The sequence below is a fragment of the Mesoplodon bidens genome, assembly GCF_964165515.1.
Source record: "Mesoplodon bidens genome assembly, chromosome: 4".
In the NCBI taxonomy this organism is placed as follows: domain Eukaryota; kingdom Metazoa; phylum Chordata; class Mammalia; order Artiodactyla; family Ziphiidae; genus Mesoplodon; species Mesoplodon bidens.
In genome coordinates this window covers 57,323,677-57,341,348 of record NC_138160.1, presented here as the reverse complement: position 1 = coordinate 57,341,348, position 17,672 = coordinate 57,323,677, and the positions used below count along the sequence as shown (strand labels likewise).

The 17,672-nt window shown below is 42.4% G+C and overlaps 1 protein-coding gene across 1 annotated transcript in view; it reads right to left on the bottom strand.

The window, feature by feature from the left end:
* The window catches only part of MCCC2 (methylcrotonyl-CoA carboxylase subunit 2), a 59,512-nt gene extending 47,727 nt beyond the window's left edge, over positions 1–11,785 (bottom strand). The window contains exons 1-4 of the mRNA XM_081231075.1: positions 11,523–11,785; positions 7,869–7,935; positions 3,991–4,075; positions 1,504–1,605 (exon numbers count right to left, since the gene is read on the bottom strand). Of these exons, the coding sequence (XP_081087201.1) occupies positions 1,504–1,605; positions 3,991–4,075; positions 7,869–7,935; positions 11,523–11,651 (383 nt within the window). The 5' untranslated portion in view covers positions 11,652–11,785. The remainder of the gene's footprint in view (positions 1–1,503; positions 1,606–3,990; positions 4,076–7,868; positions 7,936–11,522) is intronic.
* Between the last annotated feature and the right edge of the window lie 5,887 nt (positions 11,786–17,672).

Here is a 17,672-nt window from a genome sequence, read left to right as displayed (position 1 = left end):
AAGTAACACACAAGAAGCAGGGAAGTGAATGAAGAGGGCCAGTAAGGGAGCCTGCTTAGTATTGCCAGGAAACCCAAAGATCAGAGGCTCACTTGAAACTGGAGAGAACAACAGTGTGGCCTTCACAAAATTTAATCTTTATATTTATGATGTTTTTGTTACCTCACTTTATATTCGCTAGAATTCTAAAAAGAAACTTATTGAATCCTTGCTGAAAATGAAGTAGAGAACAGCAACTGAGCACACAGCCTCAGGTAGTGTTGTACTTCTTTTATTAGGGTATGTGGCTCCTCTCCTTTGAGCATCAATTTTATTCACTAGGTTATATATAAAGCCTTTTTCCACTTTATATTTAACATTTTATAGAGTGGGATGTACATTTTTAATGACTTTAACATTGAACAAACTAGACTTCAAAAGGAATTTAGGCTTTGGCGGGTGCTGGGCCATTACCCCACACCTCCAGGGTATGGTCACTCCTCCGTCCTGGGGGTGCTGCACTAGAAAAGCTTAAGAAGCTCTGGTACAGGAAACAGCCCAGGCTATGAAGTCAGACAAAGCTAGGCTGAAATTCTGACTCTGCCACTTGGTATATATAAGACCTTGGACAAGAGACATAACCACTTTTACTTGTCTTATTAAAAGGTCACAGACATGTTACAGAATGAGAAATAAAATTAGTCCACAAAAATACTGTATTAGACATCTATTGGTTTTGCCTACCCAGCATCTATTATTTTGGCAACAAAACTAAACTTTCTTTCAGAAACTGCCCTTTCTCTATTTTTGATCCCTGAGGTTCTAGCGGGACTGACCCCAAAGCCCATCTTCAGAGGTGAGCACAAGGACCAGGCCTTTCTACTCAGCGTCCATGCTGTGGGCTCAACAATGGGCTCTGGTCCCATGCCTTCACCCTCAGGAGCTCTCAGCCCACTGCAGCTGCTAAGCTTAGAGCGCAGAAGCCGGGGATGCCTGTGGCCAGCTCGGCCTGCCTAGGAACAAAACCAAAACCCAGTCTGTGACCTGGTAACACCGTTTGTGCTCCTCGACCCAGCTAGGCCCAGACTTATCAGTTAAGAGAGTCAATAAATTCTTTTTTGGTTTTAAGTAGTTTGCACATCTATCATCTGCCAGAGAAAGAGTGCTGACCATATTCAACCATATGATTATGTAAGAAAGGTCAATTTCAATTACTATGAAGTACTACTTTAGACCTTTTAAACGAGTGAATTCTTTTTCAGTCATACTATCCAACACTAGAGCAGCTCTAGTGAAAAGATAAAATCAGTCTTGCCCTGGCCCTTGCCTCCATGGAATCTCAGGAGCTAAAATGCACACACTCCACAGATGAATCTAACACATGTCTGGGTAGGAAGCCTCAGTCCTAAATAACATCACGAGCATAAAACTCACATGCTCATATGCAGAGCAGTGAGTGCTGGACACCCTGCCTCTCCGGCCTGCTTCCTGAACCACATGGCTGAGTGTGGGCAGAATACTCACCCTGACACTCTCCCAATGCCTGTAATAATGCCACCGGCAGGGACCTCCTCATCACCATACAACTGGTAACCGGCAAACTGGGATAATTCCAGGAATGGAGACCTGAACGGAAGAAAAGATGTTGCTTGAATTAATGTCGTTTTTCAAAAAATCATATTTAAACAGTTAACACGTGGAAAAGGAAATTTTTTTCTTTAATGGGGCAATGTTTCAAATATGCGTGTTGGACATAAAATCTACAAAAACAATGTCAAAAACAAAATCTAGGGGACTTCCCTGGTGGCGCAGTGGCTAAGAATCCGCCTGCCAATGCAGGGGACATGGGTTCGAGCCCTAGTCCAGGATGATCCCACATGCCGTGGAGCCACTAAGCCTGTGTGCCACAACTACTGACCCTGCGCTCTAGAGCCCACAAGCCACAACTACTGAAGCCGGTGCGCCACAACTACTGAAGCCCATGTGCCTAGAGCCCGTGCTCCGCAAGAAGAGAAGCCAATGCAATGAGAAGACTGCGCGCCGCAATCAGAGAAAGCCCAGGTGCAGCAATGAAGACCCAATGCAGCCAAAAATAAAGAAATAAAATAAATTTAAAAGAAAAAAAAAAATCTAGTGTGACCACCCTGGGGATTTATACAGTATAGCCATACAAAGGAACACTAGGTTCTTATTTTTAAAGATGTTGTACAGATGTGTTTATTAATATAGAAAGAGAATAGCACCTAACACTTACATAGCACTTACCACATGCCAGCCTCTCTCCTAGGAGCTTCAGAAACACTAACTCAGTCATTCCTCAGAACTACCTCCTGATATGGATCCTATTATGATCCCCACAGACTGATGAGGAAACTGAAACACAGAGATTAGGTCAGTTGTCTAAGGTCACACAACTACTAGTAAGTGGCAGAGCTGGGTTTTAATAAGCTCCGTAATAAGGGACCAGGCTCTTAACCACTGTATTATTCTCACTTAAATGTTCAGGATACACTGGGGTGACGGGGGACAGGGGCGGGCGGGGAGTTATAAAACACCACATTTAGTATGATTCCATTTTTCTTTAAAAAAAAAAAAAAGTGATTCACATTTGCATAAAAACAGTGTAGAAGGAAACACACTAGGTGTTAGCGGTGTTTGTCTCCAGGTTGGGCGTCTGTGTGAATGGCCCCTGAAACAATACTTTTGAGCCTTCATTTCTCTAACTGGTCTTTTTTTTTTTTTTTTTTTTTGCGGTACGCGGGCCTCTCACTGTTGTGGCCTCTCCCATTGCAGAGCACAGGCTCCGGACGCGCAGGCTCAGTAGCCATGGCTCACGGGCCCAGCCGCTCCGTGGCATGTGGGATCTTCCCGGACCGGGGCACGAACCCATGTCCCCTGCATCGGCAGGTAGACTCTCAACCACTGCACCACGAGGGAAGCCCTCTAACTGGTCTTTTTTTTTTTTATGATTTATTTGTTTGCTTGTTTGTTTGTTTGTTTATTTGGCTACGCTGGGTCTTAGTTGCGGCATGTGGGATCTAAGTTCCCTGACCGGGCCCCTGCATTGGCAGCGCAGTCTTAGCCACTGCACCACCAGGGAAGTCCCTCTCTCTAACTGGTCTTGGTGCTTCCAGCCTCAAGGCCCACAGTCTACTCACAAGACAACAGCCAGAATAACTTTTTAAAACCTAAGTCAGATAAGTCCTACAAAATCTCCCCATTTTTGTCAGAGTAAAAGCCCAAACTCTTACACTGGCCTACAAACCTCTTACCGAAATCACCCGTCTCCTGCTACTCCCCCGTTCACTCCCGTCACCCCACCACCTTCCAGTCCCTTCCATATCAGCATCTGTGACCTGCCCCCACAGCAGAACCTTCGCACTGGCCAATGCCCTCCGCCTGCAACGCTCTCTCCCCAGATATTCAGAGCCCATCTCTCTTCACTCCTTCCAATCTTTGCTCAAATGTCACCACCTCAATGAGGCCTATTCGAACCACCTCATTTGAAACCACAACTTGACCTTCATCTTTCTCTCCCGTACTCTGGTCTACCTTTTTCTTTTTCCCATGACATTTATCCCTTCTAACACTATATAATTTATGACTTATCGTTTATTTTCTATCTCCTCCTGCTACAAAGTAAATTCCAGTAGGGCAAGGAACTTTGTCTATTTTGTTCAGTGATGTATCACTAGCACCTAGAACAGCACCTGACACATAGTAGCCTCACAATAAACATCTGTTGTTGAATCTTACGATAAGAACCAGAATTTAAAATCATTTATTTATAAAACTATCTAAGATGGGAATTCCCTGGCGGTCCAGTGGTTAGGACTCTGCACTGTAACTGCCGAGGGCCTGGGTTCAATCCCTGGTCAGGGAACTAAGATCCTATGAGCCACGTGGCATGGCCAAAAAACAAAACAAAACAAAACAAAAACAAAAAAAACTATCTAAGAAAGCACCATGGAATAGAGAACACCCTGAGCAAGCACTTGGGTATGTACCAACCCTGGGTCTATAAGATTGTCAACTCTTTCTCTTGGTAACAGTTTTCCTCTTGATATGTGACGTGCTCGGGCTTTCTCACCACCTCCTGTGATAAAAAATATGATTAGATGAGATGAATTCATTATAAGGTCTCCATTTAACTTAATACCAGAAAAATATATAACACTTAATCCAAAATATGGTACTTTAAAAAAAATTTAACATATCCTGTGAAAAACAGCTGATTTTTCAGATCATTCAAACTGGCATTTTTTAAAATCAATCTATCCCTGAGCCCACAGTATATTATACATTTTCTAAAGTCAGTAGTAATTACTTAAGGAAATAACACAGCACTTTTCTCTGCATCTCATACATTGCAAATACTGTCTCATCTCCACCACACTTATTACACCTACTATAAATACTAGCACTGTCCTATATGTTATGTGAAATTTGAAAAGTTCCTAACTTCATTTGTACCAGGTAAAAAGCATTATTTTAGAAATGATTTTCATAATAAGCACAACAAAACTTAGCTAAAGGTGCTATTTTTAGGCCCCCAAATAGGAGAGAGTTGAACACCTTATATAGCAATTAAAAAGTCCCCTTTTGTTAGTATCCTGAATCAGAGATGATCTTCGGTGTTTCCTGACATTGCTCCAGACTAAAGGAAATTACAATTGAAGAGTCCGCTGGGGTAACCAACCCAGTGAGGCTGCTTGAGGTGAGGGGTACACCAAACCTCACCCAGCCTGAGAACGGCTGGGTTCGGTACCTGGGGAATACCCATAACCCACTCTCAGCAAACCAAGGTAAATAATCAGAACAGATGATCAAATTGTACCTTAATATGTTTACCTTCACTGTTGCCCAAGAATTCCATCTTAATATACTCCTTGTCTGCTGAAATGTTCAGCTGTTGAAGAAAGCTATTTGTTTTTTAGGTGAGAAAATAAGTTCATACAGATTTCAAACAAGCCTCCAAGTAGCACAGCCTTATTTTCAAATCAGGACTTTCCTATGTCTAAGGGGATTTTTTTTTTCTGAAAAGGTAGAGGGTATATTTTTAAGACTAAATCTGCCTTAAGGTAACCAAGAAAATCATAACATTACATCTAATCTTTTAAAATGAAAATAATTCTGGGAGGGAAAGCCTTACAAGATAGTATGAATTAAATCAAACAGCTTTCCTCTTTTCTCCCAGCCACCAAGAACTGAGTGTCCTACTGAGGTGTGTATAGTTATAGGAGAGAGGGAGGACGAGAGAGTGACAAAGGGCAGAGGAAACTTCTGAGAGTGACACATTCATCGTCTTGATTGTGGTGACGGTTTCATGGGTGTATACATATGTCAAAACTCATCAAACTGTAAGCTTTAAATAATGCGGCTTATTGTATATCAACTATACCTTAATAAAGCTGTTTAAAAGTAAGTATTAAAGAAAAATAAACCTAAGACACTGCAAAGAAGACCAGGCTTGGGTGAGGGTCTTTGGAGAGTTTGACGACATAAGCGTCCACTAAGGGGCTAGCAGGAAAAAGCATGGCAGGGGAGGGTGGGATGAAAAAGAGATAAGAAAACATATCTGTGTTTGGGGGTTTTCTTTAGTACTTAGAGCAACATTATTCTTAATTCTGCCTAGAGCTTCACTTTGCTATTCCGAGCACCTAGTGAATTCTTTTTTTATTAGGAAAAACCAGAAAGAGTGCTATCCTTGATACAGATTCTCAGGTCACAGAATTCAGCTCCTCTGGCATTTAAACTGGCCTAGGATATGTGGACCACCACAAAAAGACAGAATGTCACAGCACCTTAGTTTTCCAAGGATTACTCTTAAAAGATTTTGCATTAACTATCTCCACTCCCACAGACTCAGAGCCAGAAAAGCCTGATGTTTTCCTTCTATCTCATTTACCATATTGCACTGATTCTAAAACACACATTTTGTTCACATTTTAACACCCCTAAAATCAGGAAGCATTTTACAGTTTATAGCATCTTTTCATCTCTGTCACCAGGGGGCAGTCGCGACATAGCTGTCTGCCTCTGGGTGCACAGCTCAAATGTCTAACTGTGGTCACTTCAATGGTGCTATATGCATTGCTGGAACTACCTGCATGCAGTTTAACAACCTGCATGCAATTTACAAAGTTTTTAGGATATCTCATTTATTTAATTAGCAATAAACCCATATAGAAATTATTTCCAAATTACATGACACAGCAGAAAATGCACAATTACGCAAAATGTAGTATGTAGTATGAATATGACTAATGAACAGAAAATGTTTTAGTTGCTTCAAGTGAAACAAAAATTTCAGTGTGATGCTGTGGCTGAAATAAAAACCTTAAGAAGAAATAGTTTTAAAAATTGATGAGCGGGCTTCCCTGGTGGCGCAGTGGTTGAGAGTCCGCCTGCCGATGCAGGGGACACGGGTTCGTGCCCCAGTCTGGGAAGATCCCACATGCTGCAGAGTGGCTGGGCCTGTGAGCCATGGCCACTGAGCCTGCGCGTCCGGAGCCTGTGCTCCGCAACGGGAGAGGCCACAACAGTGAGAGGCCCGCGTACCGCAAAAAAAAAAAAAAAAAAAAAATTGATGAGGGAGTTCTCTGGTGGTCTAGTGGTTAGGATTTGGTGTTTTTACTGCCGTGGCCCAGGTTCAATCCCTGGTGGAGGAACTGAGATCCCACAAGCTGCACAGCGCAGCCAAAAAAGAAATTGATGAACCTGAATTTCTACTTTCCCCCAAATAATGGCAGTGCTGTAAGAGCAGAAAAACTGGCCAAGTAATAGGAAAAAATCAGATGTCTGCCTGCCAACAAATGCAGTTTTTTTTTAATTAAAGTATAGTTGATTTACATTATTGTGTTAGTTTCAGGTGTACAGCAAAGTGATTCCGTTTTATTTTTTTTCAGATTATTTTCCTTTATCAGTTATCACAAGATAGTGAATACTGTTCCCTGTGTTATGCAGCAAATCTTTTTTGCTTATTTATTTTACGTATAGTAATTTGTATCTGTTAATCCCATACTCCTAATTTATCTCTCCCCCCTTCTCTTTCCCCTTTGGTAACCACAAGTTTGTTTCCTATGTGTGTCTGTTTCTGTTTTGTATATAGATTCATTTGCATTATTTTTTAGATTCCACATATAAGTGATATCATATAATATTTGTCTTTCTCTTCCTGACTTACTTCACTTAGTATGATATTCTCTAGGTCCATCCATGTTGCTACAAATGGCAATATTCCATTCTTTTTTATGGCTGAGTATACACCCATATATTTATGTGGATATATATACCACATCTTAAACCAATCGCCTCTTGATGGACATTTGGGTTGTTTCCATGTCTTGGCTCTTGTAAATAGTGCTGCTATGAACACTGGGGTACACTGTATCTTTTTGAATTAGAGTTTTCATCTTTTCCAGATATATGCCTAGGAGTGGAACTGCTGGATCATATGGTAGCTCTCTTTTTATAAAGTTTTTTTTTTTTTTTTTTTTTTTTTTTTTTTGCGGTATGCGGGCCTCTCACTGTTGTGGCCTCTCCCGTTGCGGAGCACAGGCTCCGGACGCGCAGGCTCAGCGGCCATGGCTCACGGGCCCAGCCGCTCCGCGGCATGTGGGATCTTCCCGGACCGGGGCACGAACCCGTGTCCCCTGCATCGGCAGGCGGATTCTCAACCACTGCGCCACCAGGGAAGCCCTCTTTTTAGTTTTTTAAGGACCTCCATACTGTGTTCCATAGTGGCTGCCTCAATTTACATTCCCACCAACAGCAAATGCACAGTCTTGAAGAGTCAAAAGCTTGATGCTACTAGTTTTTCCTAAAATGAATAATTATAAGGGACATCTTAATTAAAAGCATAAACGGAAGAATAAATGAGTGCTTACCCAGTCTGATGTTCTGTGCTCGTTCATGGAGTTGATTTACTAGTGCTTTCATCTGCTCGTAGTTTTCCTAAAACAGAAGCAAAGAAAAACAGGGAGAGTATTATAGGAAAGCAATGATTTTTTTTTACCATAATAAGGGTTAAGGAGAACAGCATTACATGCCAACCCCATGTGGCCTCCACACTGGGTCACTTTGCCACCCGTGGGGCCTCCGTGCTGGGCCAACTCCAACGTGTAAAAAAGATTAATTCGTGCCTCTCTGTCTTTGCTCAAGCTCTTCTGCACTACCACCCCCCTCTCTGGTCCATCTATCCAAATCTCACCGCCCTTTTAAAGCCTAACTGATGTTCCATCTCATCTCCAACACAATTTCTGGCTACTCCCACTCATTTTAACAACTTCCTTCCTTACACATCTACAGAACTTAATTGATCTCTAGTATTTGTTTTCTTTTGTCAATGAATATAAGCCCTTTGAGGGTTAGAATGCCATCTTATTTCTTCTGTCCCCTCAACCACTATCGTGAGGAGATTCCAACCAATGCAGAAATACTTGTTTTACACTTACTGACAAATTACATTTAAAAACAAAGCCCGGGGGAAAATGGATCCTATTTTATGTTTAAAAAGGAACAGGGGGGAATTCCCAGGTGGTCCAGTGGTTAGGATTCCAGGCTTTCACTGCCAATGGCATGGGTTCAATCCCTGGTTGGGGAACTAGGATCCCATAAGCCACACGGTACGGCCAAAAAATAAAAAAATAAATTAATCCCAGCCTCCTTTTTCAGACAAGTGTGGCCATGTGACTAAACTCTAACCAATGAGATATAAGCAGAAGTTGTTAGGTATGACTTCTAAAAAGGCTCCTTAAAAAAAAGGACAAGAAGGTGAGGGTGTCCTTTTACCTATTCACCCTTTCTCCTCCTTTGCACGTGGAACTCAGACATAATAGCTGGAGCTTAAGCAGCCATCTTAGACCATAAGGTAAACTGTACTACTTATTTTAAATTCTTCCTTCCCTCCCATCCTAGCCAAGGTTCACTGTGAGATTATACTTCCCTACCCCACAGTCTCTGAATCTGTCTGTATTACTTGCTTTGATGAGTGGAATGTGGGCAAAAGTGACAGTGTACCAATTGCAAGAAGAGGCTTTAAGAAGAACAAAGTGTTTCCATGCTCTCCTCTTGTGCCCCAGCCTTCCATTATGAGAGAAGCACCCCACAGCAGCCACTGCCCCTTCATTCTGGGTCCTGGAATAAGAAACAGAGCAGACCTGAATCTACTACAGTCCTAGAGCAGAACTGCCACAACCAACCCATAGATCCAAGCACAAAAAATAAATACTTGTTCTTCTGAACACTGAGATCTTGGGATTGGTTGCTACTCAGCATTACTGAAGCAAAATCTGGCTAATATAGTAATCAGTCCAAGGTCACTCAGCTAACAAGTAGTAGAATTAGGATTTAAACCAAAATTCACCAACTCCAGAAACTCGCTCTTAAAGCAACATGCTACAATGTCTCTTCTGCCCACTGAAAGGGCCACTGTTGACACTTTAGCACATTTCCACCAGGTCTTTTTCCCCCTATGGAAATATGTTGCCTGTTAGCTTTTAAACATACATGAAATACTAAGCCAGTGCTTTTTCCACCATAGCACAGCTACTTTCTTATTCTAATTACTGGCACACAGAATGAACCAGAACATAAAACATTTTACATAGAGAAAGAAGTTATAATCTCAGGCTCACACTCCCTAAGCCCTAGCTAGCAGCCACCATCAAATACATCAGCCGAGACCTGACTTCAAAAAGATGGCAGGGCTTCCCTGGTGGCGCAATGGTTGAGAGTCCGCCTGCCGATGCAGGGGACACGGGTTCGTGCTCCAGTCCGGGAAGATCCCCCATGCCGCGGAGCGGCTGGGCCCGTGAGCCATGGCTGCTGAGCCTGCGCGTCAGGAGCCTGTGCTCCGCAACGGGAGAGGCCACACGGTGAGAGGCCCGTGTACCGCAAAAAAAAAAAAAAAAAAAAAAAAAAAAAAAAAAAAAAAAAAAAGATGGCAGAGCAGGAAGCTCCAGGCCCTTATTCCCCCACAGAGCCATCACAAAACAACCCAAAACTGGCTAAAGTAACCTTACAGGAGCTCTGGAAAACACTCAGAGGTCTACAGCAACCAAGAGAACACCCAGCCAAGAAACCACATTGAAAATGGTGGGAAACCCATTCTCCATACTGCAGCCACGCTGATTACTCTACCATGTCCATAGGATCATGCCACTTCTCTGTTTAAATATCTTAGCAGACAGACTGCAAAGTGAAATCTAAATGTGGCTTCTACACATGGCTTCCCTCCTCCACCTGGCTGCATAAGCAATCCCATCTACTCCATGAATTCCACACCCTGGCCAGGACTTCCAAGTTCTCACTCCCACTAACCACTTTCATAACTTGGTACCTATGTTCTCATAACTCCTTTAGTTTGTATAATCTTGCCTCCCATTCTCCGTCCTGAACCTGGCCAGTTCTTATCCAACTCAAGATCCAACTCACTCACTGCCTCCTATCTGCAACCACCTTTTTTAAGCTTTAGACATCACTCAACACAATGCATTGCTTTCTTGTCGTCTCCCCCACAAAATTATGATTCCATTCCTACACATCTACTCCAAATACCTAAAATAGTGGCTAGACCACTGTAACCACTTAATGTTTCTGAAATAAACATTCTCTCCAGATCCCAGGACATCTAAAGACTTTTGGAAGTCTCCCATTGGATACTGTTTCTGCCTCAGCCTGCTGATTTCCTTTCAACCTCCTTGTTTTCCCAAAGGCAGGAATTATTTAAAATGTGTTCTCTGAGGGACCTTCCTGGCGGTCCAGTGGTTAAGACTCTGAGCTTCCAATGCAGGGGGTGCGGGTTCGATCCCTGGTCGGGGAACTAAGATCCCACCTGCCGCAGCGGCGCGGCCAGAAAAAGTCTTCTCTGAAAGTTATTTGCACAATGTAAATGTTATCTGTACAGGCTTAGAAACCATGGGACAGACTGAAAATTTCCAGCTCTGATATTTCACAAACCAGGAGTTGTTTCTTTAATGTTGTGATACCTCCCAATTCCAAGAAAAGTCATTTAAAGATAAATATTTTCTATTAACATAACCAACCATTTCAAGTCTGGTAAGCACAACCCAGGGTCAGCTGTGCTAGGCCAGTGGTTCCCAAAGCTGGCTGCCACCAAGGCCCTGCCCTCCCCTCTCACCAACTTCATTAACAATGCAAACACCAGGACCCCACCCCAGAGACGGAAAAGGTCCAGGGTGAGGCTAAGGCAGCCGTATATTCAACAAGCTCCCAGGTGACTGCTAAACCAGAGAGCCACTGGTTTTGAGAACCACTGATTTTAAAGATACAAAGTACAGTGCCAGTGCTAAAAGTGAACTAAAATGTACCTGATTTGGAATTGTTTTCTTTTTCAAACTTCACGACCCCCTGGTGCGTCCCAGAATCATGACTGGGGATCCAGAGAAAAGAGCAGCGACTGTTGAAGTGCGCCTACCCTGTACCTGCTTCCCAGTCTGGCCAACGCCTTGTGCCGTCGGTGAAAAGGAATCACTGACTCGGGCTGGGTACTCCAGGCCCGGGCCGCTCACCCGCCCTACCTGGTAGATGGCAGAGCTCGAGTCCGGTTGGGTGCCCAGCGTCGCCACAGAGTCTCCATGATAGGCGCGCGGCGCGGGGGCAGCGGCGCGAGCGCACGGCCGCAAAGCTAATCTCAGGGCGGCCCACATGGCAGCAGGCACAGAGGCAGGAAGGAGCGTGAGAGAGCGGCCTGCGCCGGTCCGGGGCCGAGGCTTTCCCCTCCAACTCCCACGCTTCGGGATATAACTCAGCGCCGGCCTTTGCAGTCCCAACCCGCCTGCAACCTCCCCGATTCTGAGGCCAGCCTCGGCACGTGCCGGCGCACGCCGCCCGTGATTGGTCAGCGCTGAGCACCACGCCCCCCGAATTCAGCGAATAAGGGACAAAGGTGCAACCCCGCGAGGCCTGTCCCATCGCGAGCCCCGGAGCGTTGCGGTTCCCGGGGTGGAGCGACCCTTCTGCAGCCTGCCAGTCTCCCGAGATGCTGAGCTTAGGAGATGCGGTTGAGTTTCCCTGCTGTCGGCCTCTGTGCTTTTACTATGTGCTGTTTTCTTCTTCCCCTGCTGCTAGAAAGGGTATTCCGGGGCTTGAAAAAGCTTATCCTTAAATGAGAGCTGGAAACTGAACAGGCTTATTAAGCTGCCCGAAGAAACTCTTTAAGGGGATAACCATTCATTAATCAAATATGTCTTTAATGTCCCCTATCAGGTGCTCTTCTGGAGCAGGGAATACAGTGGAGAACAGGCAAAGCGTCCTCTTTTATAAAGCGGAGAGAACATAAACAAGTAAATAAAAATAAAAATTCTAATAGTGATAAATTACAACTTAGATGTACAATTATAACGTACTTCTAAAACTTTGCCTATAACAAATCTGAGCTTCCTCACAATTTCTCATCCACTGGACAGTGAGAAAAAATTAATCTTATTTAGTCCACTTAAGTCTTAGATTTAATTTTTGTATATGGTGTTAGGTAAGGGTGTGGCTTCATTCTTTTGTATGTAGATATCCAGTTTTCCCAATATCATTTGTTGTAAAGACTGTCCTTTCCCCATTGAATAGTCTTGGCACCCTTGTGAAAAATTATTTCATAAGCAATGGTTTATTTCTGGACTCTGTGTTCTGTTCCATTGGTCTGTATGTCTGTCTTTATGCCAGTACCACACAGTTTTTTGATTACTGTAGGTTTGTAGTAAATTTTGAAATCATTAAGTGTGAGTCTTCCAGCTTTGTTCTTTTTCAAGATTTTTTTGGGTAGCCAGGATCCCTTGAGAGTCCATATTAATTTTAGGGTAGGTTTTTCTATTTCTGCAAAAAATGCCAGGATTTTGGTAGAGACTGCATTGAATCTGTTGATCATGTTGGGTAGCATTGACATCTTAACAATATTAAGTCTTCCCATCCATGAACATGGGATATGTTTCCATTTATTTATGTCTTCTTTAATTTCAGCAGTGGTTTTTCATTTCCATTGTGCAAGTCTTTCACCTCCTTGGTTAATTCCTATTTTATTCTTTTGGATGCTATTGTAAATGGAATTGTTTTCTTAATTTCCTTTTCAGTTTGTTCATTATTAGTGTATAGAAATGCAACTGATTTTTGTGTGCTAAGTTAGTATACTGACACTTCGCTGAATTCATTTATTAATTCTAACAGGTTTTGTGTGTGTGTGTGTGTAATCTTTAGGGCTTTGTAATAAGCCATCTGTGAATAGAGATAATTTTACTTTTTCCTTTCCAACTTAAATGTCTTTTATTTCTCATTCTTACCTAATTGCTCCAGCTAAAACTTCTAGTACTATGTTGAACTGAAGTGGTGAAAGTGAACATCCTTGCCTTTTTCCTGGTCTTAGAGGAAAACTTTTCAGCCTTTCACCATTGAGTGTAATGCTTGCTGTGAGTTTTTCACATGTGGCTTTTTTTTTTTTTTTTTTTTTTGGCTGCATTGGGTCTTCATTGCTGCACGCGGGCTTTCTCTAGTTGTGGTGAGCGGGGGCTACTCTTCGTTGTGGTGCACAGGCTTCTCATTGTGGTGGTTTCTCTTGTTGCGGAGCACGGGCTCTAGGCACGCAGGCTTCAGTAGTTGTGGAGAGCTGGTTTCAGTAGTTGTGGCTTGCGGGCTCTAGAGCACAGGCTCACTAGTTGTGGCATACAGGCTTAGTTGCTCCACGGCCTGTGGGATCTTCCTGGACCAGGGCTCGAACCCGTGTCCCCTGCGTTGGCAGGAGGATTCTTAACCACTGCGCCACCAGGGAAGTCCCTCACATGTGGCTTTTATGATGTTAAGGAGGTTTCCTTCTATTCCTAGTTTGTTGAATATTTTTATCTTGAAAAAGTGTTGAATTTTGTCGTCTACTTTTTCTGCATCAATTGAGATGATCATGTGAAGTTTATTCCTTCATTCTGTTAATGTTGTAAACTACATTGATCAATTTTTTCTATGTTGTACCATCCTTGCATTTCAGGAATAAACCTCACTTGGTCATGATGTATAATCCTTTTAGTATGCCACTGAATTCACTTGCCAGTATTTTATTAAGGATATTTGCATCAGTGTTCATAAGGGAATTGGTCTATAGTTTTTGTTTGTTTGTTTGTTTGTTTTTGTAGCGTCTTTGTCCTGCTTTCATGTCAGGATAACGTTGGCCTTATAGAATGAGTTAGGGAGTGTTCCCTCCTCCCCAAGTTTTTGGAAAAGTTTGAGAAAGATTGGTGTTTTTTCTTCTTCAAATGTTTGGTAGAATTCACCAGTGAAGCCATCATATTCAGTGCTTTTCTTTGTGGGGAGATTTTTTGATTACTGTTTAGTCTTCTTACTAGTTATAGGTCTATTCAGGTTATCTATTTCTTTGTGATGTAGTCTTGGTAGGTTTTGTTTCTAAGAATTTGTCCATTTCATCTAGATAATCCAATTGGTTGGTGTTCAGTTGTCCATAGTATTCAGATTTACTTTTTACATTTTTATTAATTTTCATTTTTAAGGGAATACATAATTCAACTTTTATCACGAAAATATATTTTTTACCTCCTTCTCTCAGAAATGATCCCAGAGCAACAAAGGAACACAAAAAAATAATTCATATCCCACCTTCAATTAAACTAGGGGATATATGAAGACAATAGGCAAAAATTGGAATAATAAATTTAGCAAAATTAAGGAAGTTGAAATCTAAGTGCTTGCAGTGGAAAATACAAACAAGTAACAAGTCAATTTGCCTCTCAGAATTGGTGATACCAAGAATTGGTGGTACCAGGTACAGAGAAATATGTGCATGGAAGTGCAGAAAGGTGGTAGAGACCAAGAAATGGTGGAACTACTTGAAAATTTGCAGAAGTAGTTAAAACCCCAGGTTTCCACCCCCCAGTCTGTCCAGGAGATATATGTTCCCTGGAGAAACTGAGTCTGAAATGTTCCAAATTTAGGGACACTAGGCACTAGTGAAGTGCCAAATTGAGACCAGAGAGATTAAGTGACAGTCTGAAGGCCAAATCAAGAGAGCCCCCTCCCCACAAGTCTCTTTTCCCACCCAGTTCCAAAATTCTGGCTACCAGGTTTATATAGAAGGGAGTCTAGAGAAACCTTACCATTATACAGAAAAGATCTTACAAAGTGACGTTTGAGGTTCTCCAGTGAAAAAACTCCCTGGAAGATTGATCTACAGGGATTTCCCTGGGGGTCCAGTGGTTAAGACTCCCTGCTCCCAATGCAGGGGGCCCAGGTTCGATCCCAGGTCAGGGAAATAGATCCCGCATGCTGCAACTAAGACCCAGTGCAGCCAATTAAAAAAAAAAAAAAAAGCAACATTTAAAAAAGAAAATTGACCTACAGTGTAACCTACAAATTTACATATCCTACCTCCCCTCCAATAAGCTTGTAAAAGCTCCTAATCAGCTTTTTGAGACACTTTCTCTAACATATGCATGGATAGCCAAGGATCAATGGGCATTTGAAGAAAGCTTTCTGTTGCAGTTCCATAATGGTTAACACTGGATTCTGAAGAAAGCTTTCAATATGAAAAAAAAAAAAAAAACAGAAAGAAAGAAATTTTAAAAAGGAAAAGAAAAAGATACCCACTACCACCAAGAAAAGAAAAACAAAAAAACTCAAAAGAAACCATCAGGGCAAGGAACAGAAAAAACTATAACATCCTTGGAGAAATGAAAATATATTGCATCCATCAAAGACCAGGATTATGGGGCTTCCCTGGTGGCACAGTGGTTGGGAGTCCACCTACCGATGCAGGGAACACGGGTTCGTGCCCCGGTCCGGGAAGATCCCACATGCCGCGGAGCGGCTGGGCCCGTGAGCCATGGCCGCTGAGCCTGCGTGTCCGGAGCCTGTGCTCTGCGATGGGAGAGGCCACAACAGTAAGAGGCCCGCATACCGCAAAAAAAAAAAAAAAAAAAAAAAAAGACCAGGATTATGAAAAAATTTTTTAAAGCTTTTGAAAAAAAATATAAAATCAAGAATTCCTTGGCTGGGGAACTGCCCTGGTGGTCCAGTGGTTAAGAAAGAGCTTTCCAATGCAGGGGACGCAGGTTCGATCCCTGGTTGGGGAACTAAGATCCCACATGCCACGGGGCAACTAAGCCCATGTGCCGCAACTAAGGAGCTTGTGCGCCACAACTACGGAGACTGTGCGCTCTAGAGCCCGCATGCCACAACTAGAGAGAAGACCGCATGCTGCAACAAAGAACCCCACGTGCCGCAACGAAAATCACGTGTGCTGCAACTAAGGCCCAACACAGCCAAATAAGTAAATAAATAAATAAGAATTCCTTGTCTAGAAAATGTAACAAAAGCTAGAGGTTACAGAGTTTAATTAGCCATTTAATGAGAAAGTTCTTTTTCCTTTTTTGGCTGTGCCACGCGGGATGCAGAATCTTAGTTTCCTAACCAAGGATTGAACGTGTGCCCCTTGCAGTGGAAGCAGGGAGTCCTAACCACCGGACTGCCAGGGAATTCCCTAGGGAGAAATTATTAAAAGGATGGGAAAACAGATGTTCTAAGGAGATAAGATACTCTACTAGCCTTTAAATTTATTAAATAAATGAGAGGTTAGCAAATATTTCCCATTGGCATTACATTTTATACTTAATATTATAGTTACTTAAAATTTTACTTGTTTATAATTATCCTGTTTATCTTATCATTATAATTCAGTTTCTAAGTCTGTTTGCTAAGAACAAAGAGCATTCCCATAATACTTTAAAAAAAAGAGTCTTGCTTTAATAGCTCCAAGGGCTAGACTGTGAGAGGATGTTAGAGAAAGTACATTTGTGGACTTCCCTGGTGGCACAGTGGTTAAGAATCCACCTGCCAATGCGGGGAACGCGGGCTCGAGCCCTGGTCCAGGAAGATAGCACGTGCCGCGGAGCAACTAAGCCCGAGGGCCACAACTACTGAGCCTGTGCTCTAGAGCCCGTGAGCCACAACTACTGAAGCCCGTGCTGCACAATAAGAGAAGCCACCACAATGAGAAGCACGCACACCGCAGCAAATAGTAGCCCCCGCTCGCTGCAACTACAGAAAGCTGCATGCAGCAACGAAGACCCAACGCAACCAAAAATAAATTAATTAATAAAAAAAAAAGAAAGTACATTTGTTAAAGTCTTTTTTTTTTTGGCCATGCCACACGACCTCGGCAGTGAAAGCATGTGGAGTCCTAACCACTGGACTGCCAGGGGATTCCCCATTTGTTAAAATCTTAACTGCAATACAAAAATCAACTGTTTTTCTATGTTCCAGCAATAAACATACAAATGAAAATAAGCATTTAAAAAACACCATTTATAAAGGCATCAGAGAACATCAAGTACTTAATAAATAAATATAAAAGATGTGCCTCTCCTAGGCATTTACACAAGAGAAAAAAAAACATGTCTACAAAAAGATTTGTACAACAATATTTATAGTATCTTTATTCAAAAGAGCCAAAATTCGGAAACAATCAGTAGGAAAATAGATAGCAATTATGGTATATTCATATGTGGTATATGGATAAAATGGAATACAACTCAGCAACAACAAGGAACTACTAATACGCTACGAAAATGGATGAATCCCAAAAATGTGTTGAGCAAAAGTAAACAGATACAAAAGTATACATAATATAAAGTTCATATAAAGCTCAAGATCAGGCAAAACTAATCTGTGGGTGGCAGTGAGGA